The sequence below is a fragment of the Apiospora hydei genome, assembly GCF_038363865.1.
Source record: "Apiospora hydei strain CBS 114990 chromosome Unknown utg000002l_segment0_segment0, whole genome shotgun sequence".
Lineage (NCBI taxonomy): Eukaryota > Fungi > Ascomycota > Sordariomycetes > Amphisphaeriales > Apiosporaceae > Apiospora > Apiospora hydei.
The window spans coordinates 5,193,246-5,206,511 of NW_027117361.1; the positions used below are offsets into that span (position 1 = coordinate 5,193,246).

The 13,266-nt window shown below is 53.1% G+C and overlaps 9 protein-coding genes across 9 annotated transcripts; 7 read left to right on the forward strand and 2 right to left on the reverse strand.

Annotated features, from left to right (window-relative positions):
* Positions 1-752: 752 nt before the first annotated feature.
* PG997_001649 (interferon-induced GTP-binding protein Mx2) lies at positions 753-3,234 on the forward strand (the record flags this gene model as incomplete). The annotated part of the gene is made up of 7 exons (XM_066805964.1): positions 753-875; positions 932-1,189; positions 1,240-1,341; positions 1,403-1,457; positions 1,507-1,579; positions 1,633-2,488; positions 2,539-3,234. The coding sequence occupies 7 exons, from the start codon at positions 753-755 to the stop codon at positions 3,232-3,234; spliced, it is 2,163 nt and encodes a 720-aa protein (XP_066675737.1).
* Positions 3,235-4,609: 1,375 nt separating this feature from the next.
* Positions 4,610-5,603, forward strand: PG997_001650 (histone H2A.Z; the record flags this gene model as incomplete). Its single annotated transcript, XM_066805965.1, has 3 exons — positions 4,610-4,720; positions 5,157-5,288; positions 5,415-5,603. The coding sequence occupies 3 exons, from the start codon at positions 4,610-4,612 to the stop codon at positions 5,601-5,603; spliced, it is 432 nt and encodes a 143-aa protein (XP_066675738.1).
* Positions 5,604-6,964: 1,361 nt separating this feature from the next.
* PG997_001651 (uncharacterized protein) lies at positions 6,965-7,381 on the forward strand (the record flags this gene model as incomplete). Its single annotated transcript, XM_066805966.1, has 1 exon — positions 6,965-7,381. The coding sequence occupies one exon, from the start codon at positions 6,965-6,967 to the stop codon at positions 7,379-7,381; it is 417 nt and encodes a 138-aa protein (XP_066675739.1).
* Positions 7,382-8,266: 885 nt separating this feature from the next.
* PG997_001652 (uncharacterized protein) lies at positions 8,267-8,920 on the reverse strand (the record flags this gene model as incomplete). Its single annotated transcript, XM_066805967.1, has 1 exon — positions 8,267-8,920. The coding sequence occupies one exon, from the start codon at positions 8,918-8,920 to the stop codon at positions 8,267-8,269; it is 654 nt and encodes a 217-aa protein (XP_066675740.1).
* Positions 8,921-8,964: 44 nt separating this feature from the next.
* PG997_001653 (uncharacterized protein) lies at positions 8,965-9,249 on the reverse strand (the record flags this gene model as incomplete). The annotated part of the gene is made up of 1 exon (XM_066805968.1): positions 8,965-9,249. One exon carries the CDS (start codon positions 9,247-9,249, stop codon positions 8,965-8,967), a length of 285 nt encoding a protein of 94 aa, XP_066675741.1.
* A 1,039-nt stretch (positions 9,250-10,288) lies between these two features.
* PG997_001654 (uncharacterized protein) lies at positions 10,289-10,564 on the forward strand (the record flags this gene model as incomplete). Its single annotated transcript, XM_066805969.1, has 1 exon — positions 10,289-10,564. One exon carries the CDS (start codon positions 10,289-10,291, stop codon positions 10,562-10,564), a length of 276 nt encoding a protein of 91 aa, XP_066675742.1.
* A 116-nt stretch (positions 10,565-10,680) lies between these two features.
* PG997_001655 (uncharacterized protein) lies at positions 10,681-11,382 on the forward strand (the record flags this gene model as incomplete). Its single annotated transcript, XM_066805970.1, has 1 exon — positions 10,681-11,382. The coding sequence occupies one exon, from the start codon at positions 10,681-10,683 to the stop codon at positions 11,380-11,382; it is 702 nt and encodes a 233-aa protein (XP_066675743.1).
* Positions 11,383-12,004: 622 nt separating this feature from the next.
* Positions 12,005-12,484, forward strand: PG997_001656 (uncharacterized protein; the record flags this gene model as incomplete). Its single annotated transcript, XM_066805971.1, has 1 exon — positions 12,005-12,484. The coding sequence occupies one exon, from the start codon at positions 12,005-12,007 to the stop codon at positions 12,482-12,484; it is 480 nt and encodes a 159-aa protein (XP_066675744.1).
* A 341-nt stretch (positions 12,485-12,825) lies between these two features.
* On the forward strand, positions 12,826-13,203 carry PG997_001657 (uncharacterized protein; the record flags this gene model as incomplete). Its single annotated transcript, XM_066805972.1, has 2 exons — positions 12,826-12,900; positions 12,991-13,203. The coding sequence occupies 2 exons, from the start codon at positions 12,826-12,828 to the stop codon at positions 13,201-13,203; spliced, it is 288 nt and encodes a 95-aa protein (XP_066675745.1).
* Between the last annotated feature and the right edge of the window lie 63 nt (positions 13,204-13,266).

Below are 13,266 nucleotides of genomic sequence, written 5' to 3' on the forward strand. Positions count from 1 at the left end.
AAACGGACACTCATAGATGGATATTGCAAGATAGCTGGCAGGGTATGGGCATGGTACCAGCACATGGCTCGGGCGTACTTCATGCACGTTGGCGGATCGGATGTTGACTGCCATGTCCGTCTACAGGTTTCAGCATTACGCCTTAGTACAAGGTGTGTATATTATGTATCTATGTACTATTATGGTCAGGTTGGCTCCCGAACATCGGTTCGACATGGGGTTGTCTATGGGGACAGCACCGGGTCAACAACGAAGTACTGGAGTCCCGTGTGCCATTTCATGAAAACAACGGTCGATAAGCATGCATTCGTTTGAACCCCGTATCTTACAGTGACTCATAAGGTGTAAACAGCAATACCCGTTGGAGGTCGCGGCATTGGTCAGCGTACTAGCATGCTGTCATAACGGGAACTAACAGCGCCTGTGCGACGTTGGGTTACAGATCCGTTTGCCAACGAGGAGGCCCACCAGCCAAAACGCCTATTTGACTTGAGAGAGGCAACCGAATCCGTTTGTAGATGACTTGGTAGGATACCAAACATTGAGTTGCCGAGGGACGCGGCCTGAACATTGTCGAGTACCTTCGAGTACTTGTGGAAATACCCTAATGGCAATGTTCACCCACCAAGTTGTGCTGACCAGGTAGGATTTTTAAGATAGATAAACAGAGATTGCCCACCTTCAAGTCGGACTGTTTTCCCTCCATTCTCCAAACCAACTTGCAATCATTTCTTAGAGACTTCATGAAAATCATGAAAAGCGAGACTACAGCCAAGATGGCTAAAAGCGAAGTTGGTCTGGGGAACCAGGCCACACTTACCAAGATCGACAAGTTGCGAGAACTGAACGTCGGCGCCCTCATCCCATTGCCCCAGGTGAGAAATGCCATCCATCCTTGACGCGGTCCCACATGATACTGATCATAGAGTAGCTCGTCGCGGTCGGCGACCAGTCCAGTGGCAAGAGCTCGGTCTTGGAGAGCGTCACCAGATTCTCGTTCCCTCGCGCCGCAGGACTCTGCACTCGCTATGCGACTCAGATCACCTGTCGCCGCGCTGCGGAGAAGCGCATCTTCATCTCTATTATCCCCCGCCCCAATGCCGACGAGCAGACCAAGAGGCAGCTGCTTGACTTCAAGCACGAGCTTCCAGAGATGAACGACGAAGAGCTCATCAAGGTCTTCGAGGAGGTATGGCGCTTCAACCCCACATCTCGACGATTTTGGTGCTGAACTTCTAGGCCAACGTCGCAATGGGCATTCGAATGTCAAAGACCGACACCAACGACGGACGCTCTGCATTCAGCCAGGACATCTTGAAGATCGAGATCTGTGGCCCCGATGTACGTTGACCTTAGATACCGACACGTACCAATGCTGACTATATTCTCTTTCTCTATCCAGCAAGAACATCTCACCGTTATTGATGTTCCAGGCATCTTCCGCGTAGCCACACCTGGTACGTCAGTGACCACCAGGAAACGTTCAATTGGCTTAACTTCACGTAGGACTTACCACTGAGAACGACATTGTCCTCGTCGAGAATATGGTCAAATCGTACATGAATGATCGAAGAACCATGTGGGTACCTATGCAACTTCCATCTCGGCGCATCGCTGCTAATGACTCGGTAGAATTTTGGCTATTGTCCCTTGCAACGTCGATTTGGCCACTCAGGAGATCCTGAAGCTTGCCGAAACTGCTGACCCAGCTGGAGTGAGAACCATGGGTGTGCTCACCAAACCTGATCTTGCCACAGAAGAAGCATCCAAGGATACAATCCGCGACCTTGTTCTGGGCAAAGGTAGCAACTTGAAGTTGGGATACCACGTGGTCAAGAACCGTGGCGCAGATGACCACAGTTCCACACTCTCGCAGCGCTTCGCTTCCGAAGAGGCTTTCTTCATGGATCATGCGTGGTCAGCCATTTCCGAACACTGTGGCATTACTGCCCTCAAACTGAGATTGCGGGGATTGCTCATGAACATCTCCAAGCAAGAGATCCCGCACGTCAAGACTGACATCGAGCACAGACTCCAGGCGTGCAAGGGCAAGTTGGACGCCATGGGCCCAGCTCGGGCAGGTGAACAGTCTCAGCGGCAATACTTGGGAAAGTTAGCCTCGAGATTCCAAGAGGTCACCGGAGCCGCCTTGAATGGATATTATGCCAGCGACAAGCTCTTCAAGGACGACCCGGGTTTGAAGTTAGTGACCAAAATGATGAAGCTGAATGAGGACTTCTCGAACCTCTTCAAGGATAGAGGCCACAAACTGGGCTTCGGGCCCAAATGGTCTGACGATGAAGAAGAGGAGGGTTCGTTCGCAAGTAAGACGGGCAGCCTTCCATTCAAGGTTCCTCTGGCCAAGTATCCCGAGCTTCTTGATATCCTTCAGGAAGACGACTATGAGTGTCCTTCATCCTCCGAGAGCCCTATCATGGAGGAGATTGAGGATGTGTATGCCTCTAGCCGCGGTCCAGAACTTGGAACGGTAAGTGCGCGCTGTACCGATGGCTTGTATTATTGTTAACCATAGCGTAGTTTGGCGGAGCCGTTCTTGCCACGGTTTTCGAAGAGCAAACCGAAAAGTGGGAGCCTCTTGTGTTGTCACACACCAGCAAGGCCATCGTTGTGGTTCACGACTTCATTTTCGAGCTTCTGGCCAAATTGTGCCCCGAGGAGCAAGTCAGAGAGCAGTTGTGGGACGGCATTCTAATGGATCGACTGTGCGACGCGTACCGTCGTGCCATGTCGCACGCCCACTGGCTACTGGGTATTGAGCGCGGCGGTCGGCCGACTACCTTCAACCACTACTTCAACGCCACCCTTCAGCGCAAGCGCGGCGAGCGGATGGTGGAAGCTCTGGAGGAGCTAACAGTGGAGCTCCACGGGCACGAGGATAGACGCTACGTGGACGTCGAGAACATCAAAAGCCACGCGCAGAACAAGGACAACGCGCATCAAGTGTGCGAGGACATCCTCGACACCCTGATGAGCTACTACAAGATTTCTCGCAAGCGCTTTGTGGACGTTATCTGTCAGCAGGTCATCTTGTACTTCCTTCTGGAGGGCGAGGTGAGCCCCCTCAAAGTCATGGGGTCCGACATGGTGATGAGCCTCACGGAGGATCAACTTGAGCTGATTGCGGGCGAAGACGTCGACACGAAGCAGCAGCGCATGGCATTGGAGCGACAGAAGGAGAGCCTGATGACGGCGCTCAAGGTGTTGCGCACTTGAATCGAGTGAATGATGTGGTGTTCATAGAAAAAATGGGCGAAGGAATCATGCATTGTGAGAGGTCATTTAGTATGAGTATTAAATCAAGAGCTACATACCTAGTGTAGTCCCATGCAATTGCTTCTCAGTTCAAATGTGATCAATTGATGCGGCAAGACGACTTGCAGTTGGGTTAAGGATTATGGGCCCGATTACACACTAACTCCACTGGAGTGACCGGACCGTCTCACCTTGATTTGCCAAGAACCACACCGAAGATCGCTTTTGGGGTAAAAGGCTGATGTGGGGCAGTGGGATTGTGGCTGCCCTGTCTGCTAGCCTGGCCAAGCCACAGCTCGGCCTCCAAGTTTCCAGCGCCTGAGCTCCAAGCCAGATAGCCGACGTCAAGTTGGCAGTTGAGATACCAACGCCGTTCAGCATAACTCTCACATACGACTCCTGACACCCTGCAAAGCCCTCTGATGGCATTGTACCAGGTCGTACGCATCATGCAATCTTTCCAGAACGGCCCAGACCCCATAGTTGGGCTGCTACTGCCGGGTTGAGTTTGCCCTCACCAGAGCCTCCCTGGGCGATGGTAAGCACAAGGTCAGTTGCATATCCCCCTTCTCGGCCTATTTTTGGGCAGGAACGATGGAAACAGAAAGTCCTACGACTGTTTCCTTTGCCGAGCGCATTTTGCATATTTTACCTCACCCTTGGCTTCAAGCGAAGCCCTTTCCTTCTGGCATACATGGCTTCGTATGCTGTGCTCTCTCCTCAAACTGCGCGCTTGGCCCATCTCGGCAGCCGGAGTTTATCCGGCTGACCAAGCGAATTTTTTTTGGAGGTCCCAGGCAAACAGCACTCTCCCCAGCCTGACCCCTCATTGGCCCAAAATCCACCGAAGGATTGACAAGCAGCCCAGCAGCGGGTGCCTGCCTGTCTGCCTATCTGCCAGGCCTCTTTGCGGTGCTTTTAGGTGCCCAGCCCAGCGTGCCCAGCAGCGAGCCTGCTGAAGGTGAACGCCCAACCTGCTAATCGCCTAGCCTGCTTGGGGGTCTTGGGGGATTTGGTGGAACACGATTGGGGAGCGACCTCCCATAATAACAACGGGCCAATCCACGAACGGCGTGCACCTGCGAGCTCGACACAACGCAAAGCAAGCAACGTTTTCCTACGCGCGCCGCCATCTGATTTTCTGACGACTTCTACGCCTGGCCTCCACGAAAAAGAGCCTTCCCGACCACCACCGCCACCACAACAGAACATTCTCTCTGCCAATTTTTTTTCCCCATCGACTTCGCATCCGTCCCGACCAGCTCGATTATTGGATTTTCACAAATCCATTCCAACCCATACAACTTTTATTTTCGACGCGCATATCGATATCAAAATGCCGGGCGGAAAGGGCAAGTCTTCTGGTGGAAAGAGCTCGGGTGGAAAGACTTCTGCGGTCGAGGGTCCTAAGAAGCAGCAGAGCCACTCTGCTCGCGCCGGTCTTCAGGTTAGTTCTCGCGCCTTTCCTATGAGGTTTCCCGGCATCTTGGGTCTTTTTGCGCCCTTGCGATCGTGATTTTGAGCTGCCGGAGCTTCGACGACAACTTTGCGCCTCAACCCCACGACCACGCCGACAACGACGCGTCCATATTTCGACCCCATTGCTCTCGACAATGTGGTACACCGAATGCATTACCCGCCGTGTCGCGTATATGCAATTGTTGCATCATTGCATACGATTTCCTGACCGGTCTTCCGAGAGCGATATCCGACCGCCTAATACCAGAGCTTAACTGGAGCTATCCCCGCTTCTCGACAGACTTTGGGCAGCGCGAAGCTATTTACGGTCGCCGAATCTACGAAACTACACGATGCGCGGAGTATTTTGAAACGTTGCAGATATGACATATGGACGGCGAATACTAACACCAGTCCTTTTCCAGTTCCCCTGCGGTCGTGTCAAGCGTTTCTTGAAGCAGAACACCCAGAACAAGATGCGCGTTGGTGCAAAGGCTGCAGTCTACGTCACGGCTGTGCTCGAGTATCTGACTGCCGAAGTCCTGGAGCTCGCAGGAGTGAGTCATACCTCTTTTTACCCGCACTGCTGCCTATCCTGCTCATCCCATATCTCGCCATCCATAACAAACAAGCACACGTGACATGATGCCATGGTCGTAGGACAAAGCTAATGAGATTTCCAGAATGCGGCCAAGGACCTGAAGGTCAAGCGTATCACGCCTCGCCACCTGCAGCTCGCCATCCGTGGCGACGAAGAGCTGGATACCCTTATTCGGGCTACCATTGCCTTCGGTGGTGTCTTGCCTCACATCAACCGCGCCCTGCTACTCAAGGTTGAGCAGAAGAAGAAGGCCAAGGCCCAGGAAGTGTAGATCTTCTTCGACTTTTCTCGTTCCTGAGTTTTCCGGTGTTATTATCTGAATTGTCTGGTTGGTCTCGGTTCGCGGGAACAGGTTTCTGCTTCATGGAGTGAAAGGTTGTGGCAAAAGGGTGGCGCCAGGTCAGCGCCAAATCAGGCTGCTGCGGCTAGGCCACCGCCCAAAAAAGAGTTCACGAGTAGGCCGAGACTGCGATACGGGTCTCGATCTCGGTTGGCTGCGCTGTCAGACGTTTGGTGGGGATATCATACATGTTTAATGGTTCTGGTCACGTTGTCAGTCAATGCTCGATTATCAGCTACTGATATAGATATGCTGGAAAGCAAGGTGTGAGAGGCCGTCTCATCTCCACTCTTGCCTTCTGAGAGGCAGCAATGTACAACAAGACAGGCTTATGGTTCGTTATGGGCGATTCCTCTTTTTCTTTTCTTTCTTTTCCGATGTGACGAGATCTTACGGCGCTCAATGTTCAAAGACATACTCTCCTCTCATAAAACACATAAATGAAATATTCGGTTGTCCGCATATATATATCGTCGTATACCGGAGAAGAACTTCGAACGATTCACACTCGAATGATGAAGGCTTGCCAGTACTAGCAATCCCATTGACACCCAATACGCCCAGATGGTGGTCATTGGCCGCGCACTGCTGTCATCAAGGCTGTTTAAGAAGGGTCAGCCAGCGGACAGCCACAGCTAAATCTGAAACGTTGTGTTACATTTCTCAATTGACTTTTGTGACCTCCCGTTCTCTGTCGGCCTGTAAGTGGCTTAGTATCAATGCCCCTTCTAATTCCAGAAGGTCCATGAAAGATGTAAAGTCGATTTCGCTTTCATAGAAGCATCCGAGGTTTCTGGTTAGGCATTTGAGCTCTGCTGGATGTAGAGCAATTGATGGGAGGTTTTGTAGTCTGCGCAATCTTATCGATACAGCAAGCGATCAATGAAATTGATGCTCAGGTGCGCCGCGGTTTCTACTGACCTCGTTTTGCAACATTTTGAAGATTGAATTGCTGCGCTCGTTTGTTGAAGCAACCTGAGCTTGTGTAGTTGAAACCGAAGCACGTACGCACTATTGATCTATCATTACCAGCAACAACGCCTGATATCATGTTATTAACCATGGCATATTTAAAGGTGACATGACTTAAAGAAATGAAAACGACAACTCTCTCTCTCGCTCCCTATCTTCACCGGAATGCCTACCTCGCCGATTCCTTGCTCCAGCCGGCAGGATACCCGAGTTCCACGCCGTACTTCAGCAGAACTGCATAGATGTTGTCTAGCACGGCCTCGAATTTCTCGGGGTACGTTAAGAAAAGCTTCCCTAAATTGTGATCGTTTTCCCCCGTGATGCCAAAGGACATATTCTCGTCCGCTCTCAACGTCTCCACGAGACCACTCGCGAAGCCGTCGTTCCAAACGGCCAGAAGCGGTCTCGATAGTGGCAACGACGTCGGCGTCCTTGGAGCCTTGTTATCCTTCTCGAGCAGTCCCATTTCGTTGCTGCTGCCGCCGGCGGCAGCCTCCTGCTCCCACAGCGCCGCCACAGCCCTCTTCAGCTCCCGTCGCGTGCCCTCGCCGATCTGGCCCAACGGCCGCGACCAGGCGCCAAATATCCATGAGCCGTCCGACCTTGCCTACCACGTTGCGGCCCACGGGCTCAAGGTCCCACGGGGGCGTCGCCGTCTGCGTGTTGCGCTGGATGGCGTGCTTGAGGATGAGCTGGGCGTGGTTTGGCAGCCGCTTAGAAAGTTCACTCTGGCATAGGGAGAAGCGAAGACGAGGTACTGAAATCTGCTTTTGAAGCAATACAGCGTGGGGAGCGTCATTCGAACAAGAACGCCATGTCGGGTACGTAGTTTATCTAGAGAACCATGCTCGCTGTCACTTTCTACTTCGCCAATGGGAAAGGGCATCTTCGTTTGTGGTCGAATCCTCATCCTAGGCCTCGTTTCTAGCCCCTCTTTATCCAAGTTCATATGGGCTTTGGTATGGCCCACTTGCGAAGATGAACATGACGCCCGGAAATATCCCACCAGCTCGGGTCTCCCCTGTGTACAAGCTGACATCACACATGCACGTCCAGTAAAAGCAATTAACTGTATGGTGGGAGTCGTCTCTGTCTTATTGCTCGTCGCAAACTAAAGTCCAAGAAAGCAAGGTGATCATCGCAATTTTGCCAACCCAGTGGATTCGGATGTCAGATCCTCTACACACCGAATGGGCTCTTGATCCCATGAGTATGTGTTGTCCAGCTTATGGACCGATTCTTATCCCTTTCCTCTCCACTATCAACTGACCTCCCAATTCACTACCAGGGATCATGGAGTACGTTAGGCCCATAGTGACTCATCCTGGATCCATACCTCAATGCCTCCCCTTGTGGTCCAATGTGGACTGCCTGTAGATTCCCTTATGGCAGCGATGGGTGGTTGATGACTTCGGGAGATGTTCTCGTGTATGGTGGTCGTATATCTTCAATAGAAAACCTGGATTATGTTGGTCAGTATCTAGCTAGCAACGTGTCTGGGGTAGCACGAGTAGGCACTTACGTCTCTAGCTTGCCGATTCTGCCATTCGCAATGGCTAACGACGGTCTTCTCGGTAAATGTCTTCTCTCTGCTCAATGGATTTTTCTAGAGGCTCGCCGGCTCACAGATCGTCTGGACTAGCCTCTCCATCAGCCGGAGCCTCCTCGCCCTGCTGCGCAACCTTGGCTTCTCCGCATGCGCAGACGAAGGGTCGCGCGTCATTCGGTCCCGCTCGCTTCCACTCTATGAGCTTCTGCGATTGCTCAAAGCTGAGGCCCTCGGCCGGGATGCGGGTCATGTTCGTGGAGTAGAGCTCGGTGGCACCCTTGAAACTGCCCAGCTTCCAGTGGCGGTGGTTCCTGCTGACCTTCTTGCATATGTGCAGCTCCATGCCGGGGTTCGTGACCCAGTAGGTCTTGACCACGCGCCGGATCCGCTCCAGGGCGTTCTTGGGGATCCGGACCGTCATGTGCGGGCTCTCGTACTCGTTGCGGTCCCGAGTCGTGCCCCGGACGCGGTGCTCGTGCTCCCGCAGGAAGCTGTGGAGGCACAGGTCGACACGCCAGCCCATATGGGCGATCCTGTCGGACAGGGTGAACTTGTCGAGCTCGCTGTTGAGGTAGATGCGGCCCACCAGCCGGCTGCCCTGGGTGTGCTGCGGCGCTTTCTTGAGTTGGTTGTAGATCCGTTCGTGGGTCCGGCCCCGCAGCGAGCATGCCCAGAAACGGTCGTTGAACGCCTTGAGCTTTTCGGCGCCGTAGACGCCTTTGCTCATCGACCGGGCGTTCATTCCTCGGTCCAAGTAAAGGCTCAGGCCGTTCAGTGGGTTTCGGCAAAGAGGTCGAGCTCGCGCTTGTGGTCTACCTCGATTGGTGCGAATGTCCAGACCTCGAGCTGCATGTCGTAGAACTTCAAGGCACGACCTCGGGACTCCTGGTTGGCGGCCAGGATCGCGCTCTTGTTGGTCTTCTTGTGAGGTAGGACCTTCATGGAAACGCGGTGGACGAGGACGAAGCGGCTTTCGACCTCTTCGAGGAGCGCCTCGTTCCAGACCATGTGGCGAAGCTCCGGAGGAAGCTTGTTGAAGCAAGTGAAGGTAGGCATCTTGGCAATCGATGTGGATGTTGTTGATGATTGCTGGAAAACCACAAGCGGCTTGATGGAAATGAGCGGGAGGATATGATGATGATGGAATCGCTATATAATGCGGGAGAAAATGAAGGAGAGAATGAAGGATAGGCTGGATGTGCGAGTGTCGGATGGGTTGGCAGTGGTGAAGGAGGATGCTTCAGTGCCGAGAGCAAGAGGAAAATAAACCTTGAGGTGCAGCCAGGCAGGTGCGAGAGACAGCAGGTGGTGACCTCAATCAACCAGCACTTCCTTCGCAGATTCAAACAATCAAGACGATTGACGAGGTGGGGTGTTGCTCGGTGAGGTTATAAAAGTATGCAGTGCGGCCTATCAGTAGGTGCTGGCTCAGGGCGTAGGGCCTGTTACAGGGCGGCAGAAACCTCCGTTTTGCAGGCCAGGGCCTTCTCACGTACCTAGTCGACGCCTGCCTCACTGAATTCAATTTCAGTAGGTACACTAGCTGTACAGCTTATAAATTCTTCCTTTCTGCAGTGAATAGATAAAAAACACCTACCAACATCCGCACATCGTCATTCCCATCTGTAAACCCGACCCTCGACACAACCCCCAGTGTCTACCTTTAACCCTTCACCCGTACCTTCATCTACACCTTCATCCATACCAACAGCTGGAGTTGCTCTTGGTTATTCGACGGGATCCATCCTCTCAACTTGCTGGACTACTGATTGTGTTTGATGAATACCTTCTGAAGCAACAGGAGACCCTTACACATTTGCATCAGATCCAAAGGTAGGACATCCATCACGCATCCCTTCCACATGCAACACATCAATCACTTGCCTAAAAGCGCAATCTACCAAAAGCAGACACTGATTTCATCAGGCAACGTTGGTGCTAGAAGCAGGATCTAACGACCGACTTTCTTGTAGGAGTTGCTTGCGCTTTTAAGACATTGCTGTGCAACCAGATTTCATGAAGCAGCGCCCTACCCTCAAACCAAACAGCCCGCAACACAATCATTCTGCCATGCGACATACTTTAAGCCGCCAATATGGCCTCTTTCACTTGCTTTAAGCTGCTCCCACCCGAGCTGCGCCAGATGATCTGGCGGGAGGCTCTGCTCGAGGAGGTGGAATCCCGCCTTGTCATCGTTTATCGCGTCAGCATGCGGGTGATGCCACACCCGAGCCTCGCCATGAACGTCATGAACGCCAACCGAGAGTCTCGAAACTATGCCCAGAACCAATTCTACGACGTGAAGCTCGACGTCCACACCCTCGTCGCTCCTGACCTCGACATGGGCACCGAGCTCGCCGCGTACGTATAGGCGTCCGGCTGGAACCACCCTCGCTTCACCCGGGGAATGGACCTCTTGGCCCTGTACAACGGATACTAGGCGAACCCTTGCGAGCCCAATTTGCCTATGACTTCTGGGCCGACCACATGAAGCACAAGCTTCGCAGCCACGTCTCGCAGCTGCTTCGCACACCCGGCCATGCCATGCAGCAAGTCGCGAAGGATAGAATGACCGGATTTCTCAGGGGCACAGTGTTCTTGAGCAGCGCACATGACCACGTCACACTGAGCCGAACCACCGGGACGCTCTCGGAGCGGGGAACCACAAATTACTGGCACCTCGACATGTGCGAGAGAGCGTTCCTTCGGGAGGAGGTGTGTCGGGACTTCGTCCAGGTTCTCCGGTCCTACGCCAAATACATGGAACGCCGTCCGTTTCCCGAAGAGAACCAAGTTCCCGACCCGGACGGAGAGCTCCTGGCCGGACATATCACGGTCAGGCTGCCACAGGCCGTCATCCAGCAAGTCCAGCGGATCGTGCACCTACCTGAGGCCAAGCGGTGCGAGACAGGCGACATCTTGGGACATGTTTGCGGTGAAGCTCCATTCGACGACCAGGACTGGAGGCGTCGCACATTTAAGGGTGCCCGTGAGATCTACACGGATCAGATGTTCTCGATCCCAGCCGAGTATGGCCAGGGACCCAAGAAGCTTATCGAGTGGGAGCGGGTGGAGCACCAAGACGGGCGGGTTACATTCAAGTGCCTGTGCAACAATGGTCACCTTGAGGAAGCCGAGGCTGACGACGAGCACGTGAAGGATGAGATTGTTGGTAAGTCTTACCAATGAGGGGATGGCCTTTGGTCAGCCACAACCCAATCTTCCGAACGTTGGCTAACTTACTCCAGTACACTGGCCTCCGACCCATGAGAACTGCGATCAGTGTATTGCGGAGCGCCAGAACGGAGCCAGCCTGGCAGACTAGGTTAATCAGTGTAAGTGATGATCTACGATCAGCTCCTTCGACGAACAGCTGGAATCACAGACTAACTATCCTGCGTTTAGCCAAGTCCTGCGTCGTCTACCATCTCATCACCAGACCAGACGAGATGATTGTCGGAATAGTGTACCTATAGAAGCGAGTGAGATGCCCGAGCTGCGAAATCTGGCAGGTCGCCACGAATGCATTAAGGGAGACGGAATTATGGATCATGTTTACGAGGAATGAGATGATGACGTTTCAGTCAGAAGATACGAACAGACTTTGCAGGGCACTTACGTACATATCGTATACCACATACCATGGCCGTAATAGGGCGCTTTCGGGCGTCTGTGTTGTATATAGTAGTTGGCCTTTGCTCAATTCTTGGAGATCATTGACACTTTTTCTTTCTTTTTACATCCTGTTAGATAAAATTCGCCGTTACCTAAGACGGCCTCTTTTTGTTTATGAAAAGTTCGCAGAACATCGATGATATTGAGGCCACTCTACCATCAAGGGGGTCTCAACCACTTAGCCGATGTCACCAAGTTACTCCAGACAGTGCCCAAGAAGATGGATCGAGTGGGATACAGTCGAAGCAGCAAACTCACAGGCACCATCTTCATGAACAGTCGGCGCGACAGATCCGCCTTGACTGGCACGATGAAGTCAAATGGGATGCCTTGGGGCCTTGCTAATGTCGAGATGTGCGCAAGAGCGTTCCCGCAGGATAACATTCGCAACGGGTATTGCCAGGCACTGGAGGACGTGGAAGCGAGTATTGGCGTGCGCTGTGTCAACCACCTGCCCATGCGCTCCGTCGGCGCTTCATTTGCCTGGTTACACAAAGCCCAAGCACGCGTTCCTTGCCAAGCTGAAGAGCAAAAACAAGCTCCTGATGAAGTACTCGCAAAAGAAGCATCGATGATATCGAGGCCAAACCGAGATAGCTCGAAGCCCCTCGCTTGAGGAAATACCACCCCGGCTCATAGCAGCAGCGGTGGTAAATATGCCGGGCTGCCAGAGCCGCAGCACTCATCACGCCCGCTCCCTCGTCAACTTAAGACCGAGCTTCGGCCCCCACCTTCCACCCTTTGGTACGTTACCCTGCTCTCCCCGCGTACATCGCGCGCCGTTTCCTCTTACTGACCTTACTTATGTAGACGTAGACGAAACCCGGTGCTCTTGCCATCACATCACCAGAAGCTTTGACTGTTGAACGACTCAGGCGCCGCCTTGAAGCGCGTCATGGTATACAACCACACCGGCACTGGAAGTGAGTCAGCAGGCGGGTCGCGACGACCGCCACAATGAGCAGCATATCTGCTTCTGGGAGAGGAAGCAGACACACGCTCCTCAACCCATCTCATGCGTGCACCAGAACGGTACGTAACTCACCCCATTTCCCCATCTTGTGCGTGTGTGTGTGTGTGTGTGTGTGTGCCTGTGTGGTGCCCATACTAATCCTCCACCAGACCAATCTCGCCGATTTCATCTTCGAAGGGGCCACCTACACGAAGCCTACGACCAAACCCACGTTCGATCGCGTGAACGCTGCACGAGAACCTCGAGATCAACGCCACGGACCTCCTCCTGAAGACGACAGGACGAGCGAGAGCTCCAACACACCCAACACACCCTGCTCCAGACGAGAGGTACCGCAGCTGCCAAGATCAGCTCGGAATTGAGAGACAAGACTGAGCAACTGTAAGTTGACACACGACCACACCAAGTATAGTTTCCCCTAGATG